A 5,396-nucleotide genomic window follows, 5' to 3' on the forward strand; every position below is an offset into this window, starting at 1 on the left:
GAAACTATATTATTTGAAACACTGCTGGGCCAAAGACTCTAGTGTATTCCTAGAATACATATTAAATTAACCCATTCCTATTATTTTAATTTTACCATGAGGCTCATGGCCTACTGGCAAGGTTCAAGCTTGCATCTTGTGTCTTTCTCCTCTGGCAGCTCCATGGCTTTTTCTGACTCAGCCTTGTTTCTCCCAGCATTCAGTTTAGTTCCCCTCCCTCACCTAGCTCTACTCTACATATCTCTTTCAGTCTGGCTTTACTCTCCAAGCCATTGGCAGAACACAGCTTCATTCTTTCTTTCTTTCTTTCTTTATTTATTTTTTTTGAGACAGGGTTTCTCTGCAGCTTTAGAGCCTGTCCTGGAGCTAGCTCTTGTAGACCAGGCTGGTTTCGAACTCACAGAGATCCGCCTGCCTCTGCCTCCCGAGGGCTGGGATTAAAGGTGTGCGCCACCACTGCCCAGCAGCTTCATTCTTTATTAACCAATAAAAGCAACACACAGACAGAAGGATTTCCCACATCATTACATCTTAAATTAACCCCTAATTCTTGTCTGAGTTAGCCAAGTGACTTGGTACCTTTTATCAGTAAGGCATTCTCATCTTGCTTCCTCTGTATCCAGGTGACAACTACAGACTGAGCCTTTCCTCTTCCCAGAATTCCCATATTCTGGTTGCCCTGCCTATACTTCCTGCCTGACTACTGGCCAATCAGTCTTTTAATAAACCAATACAAGTGACAAATCTTTACAGGTTACAAGGATATTGTTCCACAACAATAATTGTCAAGTTTTGGGAAGAGCTAGCTGTATCATTTGTTGTCCAGTCTCTGTGTAATAGATAGTACAGGACTTAACTCAAGTCCTGGCTAGAGTAAGTAGTCTGTGAGGCTGAACCATCTCAGCTAGCCACCTTGAAATTGTGCTGAGCAGTTTGTAGTCCAAAGCCAACTCTGGGTGGTGTTTGTCAGCTTAGTGGCATTACCACAATCCAGGTAGAATCATTGTATTTGGGTCCCACACTCCTTTTGAAGACTTCAAAGGTCACTGTTAGGAATGGTCATGGTTCACTGCAGAAAAAAACATTTTAAATGTTACATGCAGCAGATCTTGATGAGATTAAAGGGCCATAATTTGTTATTTTTTATTTGCAGATCCAGAGTACAAATACTTAGCTCCTACTTACCTGATAAAGACACAAACCTGAAATAATGTATAGGAAGCTAGATAAAGGCTTTTTCTAGAATTAGTTATTACTCTATATGACCATTAGTATCATGACAAAAGTTTAATATATATGTTATATAAGCTTATAAATTTTGAGATAACATTTATGCCTTAAGAGAAGTTTTAAAGAGTCAAAATAAAACCAAAGAATTATTAGAGGGGAAATGCGAACTTAGGCTGTTACACAACTGCTGGGGGTCTGTTCTCGCTCGCCCGCCCGCCCGCCCGGCAGTCTGTCAGCATCGCCGCCGCTGTCGCCGCCTCCTCAGCTGCCCCAGGAGTGTCAGCCCGCGGCTGCCATCTGCTCGTCCTCTCGGGAAACTCCGACCGCCTGCTCAGGCCGCCCCGACCGTCCGCGTCTCTTCCCCCGCGCTGCCTCTGAGCCCTCAGCGTCCCCCCGCCGGCCGACATGAGCCGGGACCATCTGCACAACGACTCCCAGATCGAAGCGGATTTCCGATTGAATGATTCTCACAAACACAAAGATAAACACAAAGATCGAGAACACCGGCATAAAGAGCATAAGAAGGATAAGGAAAAGTCTAAACATAGCAACAGTGAACATAAAGATTCTGAAAAGAAACATAAAGAGAAAGAGAAAACCAAACATAAGGATGGAAGCTCAGAAAAACATAAAGACAAACATAAAGACAGAGACAAAGAAAAACGAAAGGAGGAAAAGATTAGAGCAGCTGGGGATGCAAAAATAAAGAAGGAGAAGGAAAATGGCTTCTCTAGTCCACCACGAATAAAAGATGAACCTGAAGATGATAGCTATTTTGCTTCTCCAAAAGAGGATATAAAGCCACTGAAGAGACCTCGAGACGAGGATGATGCTGATTATAAACCTAAGAAAATTAAGACGGAAGATATCAAGAAGGAGAAGAAAAGAAAATTAGAAGAAGAAGAGGATGGCAAATTGAAAAAACCCAAGAATAAAGACAAAGATAAAAAAGTTGCTGAGTCAGATAACAAGAAAAAGAAGCCAAAAAAGGAAGAGGAGCAGAAGTGGAAATGGTGGGAGGAAGAACGCTATCCTGAAGGCATCAAGTGGAAATTTTTAGAACATAAAGGGCCTGTCTTTGCTCCACCATATGAGCCTCTCCCAGAGGGTGTCAAGTTTTATTATGATGGTAAAGTTATGAAGCTGAGTCCCAAAGCAGAAGAAGTAGCTACATTCTTTGCAAAAATGCTTGACCATGAATATACTACTAAGGAAATATTCAGAAAAAATTTCTTTAAAGATTGGAGAAAGGAAACGACTAATGACGAGAAAAATACGATTACCAACCTAAGCAAATGCGACTTCACACAAATGAGCCAGTATTTCAAAGCACAGTCGGAGGCTCGGAAGCAGATGAGCAAGGAAGAAAAATTGAAAATCAAAGAAGAAAATGAAAAATTATTGAAAGAATATGGCTTTTGTGTTATGGATAATCATAGAGAACGGATTGCCAACTTCAAGATAGAGCCTCCAGGGCTTTTCCGTGGCCGGGGTAACCATCCCAAGATGGGCATGCTGAAGAGAACAATCATGCCTGAGGACATCATTATCAACTGTAGCAAAGATGCCAAGGTTCCTTCTCCTCCTCCAGGACATAAATGGAAAGAAGTCCGACATGATAACAAGGTTACTTGGCTGGTCTCCTGGACAGAGAATATCCAGGGTTCTATTAAATACATCATGCTGAATCCCAGTTCACGAATCAAGGGTGAGAAAGACTGGCAGAAATACGAGACTGCTCGACGGCTGAAGAAATGTTTGGACAAGATCCGAAATCAGTATCGGGAAGACTGGAAGTCCAAAGAGATGAAAGTTCGGCAGAGAGCTGTAGCACTGTACTTCATTGATAAGCTTGCTCTGAGAGCAGGCAATGAGAAGGAGGAAGGAGAAACAGCAGACACTGTGGGTTGCTGTTCACTTAGAGTGGAACACATCAATCTACACCCGGAATTGGATGGTCAGGAATATGTGGTGGAATTTGACTTTCCTGGAAAGGACTCAATCAGATACTATAATAAAGTCCCAGTTGAGAAAAGAGTTTTTAAGAACTTACAACTATTTATGGAGAACAAGCAGCCCGAGGATGATCTTTTTGATCGACTTAATACTGGCATTCTAAATAAGCACCTTCAGGATCTCATGGAAGGTTTGACCGCTAAGGTGTTCCGTACATACAATGCGTCCATCACGCTACAACAGCAGCTTAAAGAGCTCACAGTCCCTGATGATAATGTACCAGCAAAGATTCTTATAACCGTGCCAATCGAGCTGTTGCAATTCTTTGTAACCACCAGAGGGCGCCACCAAAGACCTTTGAGAAGTCAATGATGAACTTGCAGTCTAAGATTGATGCCAAGAAAGACCAGCTAGCAGATGCTCGAAGGGACCTGAAAAGTGCTAAGGCTGATGCCAAAGTCATGAAGGATGCAAAGACCAAGAAGGTTGTAGAATCAAAAAAGAAGGCTGTACAGAGACTAGAAGAGCAGCTGATGAAGCTGGAAGTTCAAGCCACAGATCGAGAAGAGAATAAACAAATTGCCTTGGGAACTTCCAAACTTAATTATCTGGATCCTAGGATCACAGTGGCTTGGTGTAAGAAGTGGGGGGTCCCAATTGAGAAGATTTACAACAAAACCCAGAGGGAGAAGTTTGCTTGGGCCATTGATATGACGGATGAGGACTACGAGTTTTGACCAGTCTTGCCAGGGGTTCTATGAAAAGGGACAGTGTGGTTTGGGAAAGATGGATAAACTGAGCCTCACTTGCCCTCACACCTGAGGGAGAGGCTACAAGTCTTAACAAACCAACATCTTTGCAAAAAGATAGACCTGGAGATATTATAAGGGAGAGCTGAGCCAGTTGTCCTATGGACAACTTATTTAAAAATATTTCAGATATCAAAATTCTAGCTGTTTGATTTGTTTTGAATTTTATTTTTATTTTCAAGAGAGCAAGTGAATGGGAATTTGTCAGCATCCTGCCAGGCAAATTCAGTTTTGCTGCAATGTTTGGATTCTCTCAGCTACTGTATGCACAGTCTGATTATATTGGTGCGTTTTTACAGTTAGGGTTTTGCAATAACTTCTATATTTTAATAGAAATAAATTCCTAAACTCCCTTCTCTCCCCTATTTCAGGAATTTAAAATTAAGTAGAACAAATCAAAAACCCAGCACACCTATTAGAGTTGTCACTCTATCGTCATGGGAATCAGTTTTCATTAAACTTGAAGCAGTTGTGACATCGGCAGTGTTTTGGTTCAGACACCTATTCACAGAAAAGCATGATGGGAAAATATTTCCTGACTTGAGTGTTCCTTTTTAAATGTGAATTTTTATTTCTTTTTAATTATTTTAAAATATTTAAGCCTTCTTCTTGGTCTTAAAGATCGTGTAGCTTGGGGTGGGGAGGGATAAAGGGCGAGTGAGTCTAAGGATAATGAAATAATCAGTGACTGAAACCATTTTCCCATCATTTTTTGTTTGGAGCATTCTTTGTACCCTTTAAGAGAGCCATTCTTTTTCTTTGGAAACCCCAGTCTTTCATCTGAGAGATTTTGTTGTCTAAAAACTTCCACAGGTCAATAAATTTAGAGGAAAATGAGCATTTGGTCCAAGAAAAACAAAAACAAAACAAAACAAAAAACCCAAAAAAACCCAAAAAGTAAAAATAATCAAGATTTTAGGGCTTTTATTTTTTCTTTTGTAATTGTGTAAAAAAGGGGGGGGGGGAACATAAAAAGCAAAATTTTAATGTGAAGACATTTTTTGCTATAATCATTAGTTTTAGAGGCATTGTTAGTTTAGTGTGTGTGCAGAGTCCATTCCCTCATCTTTCCTCAAGTATCTTCTATTTTTATCATGAATTCCCTTTTAATCAACTGTAGGTTATTTAAAATAAACTCCTACAACTTAACGGAAAAAAAAAGAATTATTAGATTAGTGACAATAGAATAGTTCCTTAATTTTGGTTTTTCTTCTGTTCTATATCAGGTGGCTCTTCTGACATGAGACAGAGATTTTGGATTTTCCTTTAACAAGCATGCTTGGTTTTAGACAAAGAGAGAACCATGTTCCAACTCCAAAGCCAGCTTTAATTTGTAATTGAACTGAGACTACAAAAAGACCATTTGTATTATATGTTTGTAGAGAACAGATGTTTCATTTT

At 40.2% G+C, this 5,396-nt stretch overlaps 1 protein-coding gene across 1 annotated transcript; it reads left to right on the forward strand.

The window, feature by feature from the left end:
• Positions 1-1,528: 1,528 nt before the first annotated feature.
• Positions 1,529-4,832, forward strand: LOC119807007 (DNA topoisomerase 1-like). The gene is given in 2 exon segments (XM_038319143.1): positions 1,529-3,475; positions 3,478-4,832. Coding segments are annotated over 2 exon segments (2,286 nt in total). The 5' UTR covers positions 1,529-1,635; the 3' UTR covers positions 3,924-4,832.
• The last annotated feature ends 564 nt before the right edge of the window (positions 4,833-5,396 follow it).

This window comes from Arvicola amphibius, chromosome 2, assembly GCF_903992535.2.
Source record: "Arvicola amphibius chromosome 2, mArvAmp1.2, whole genome shotgun sequence".
In the NCBI taxonomy this organism is placed as follows: domain Eukaryota; kingdom Metazoa; phylum Chordata; class Mammalia; order Rodentia; family Cricetidae; genus Arvicola; species Arvicola amphibius.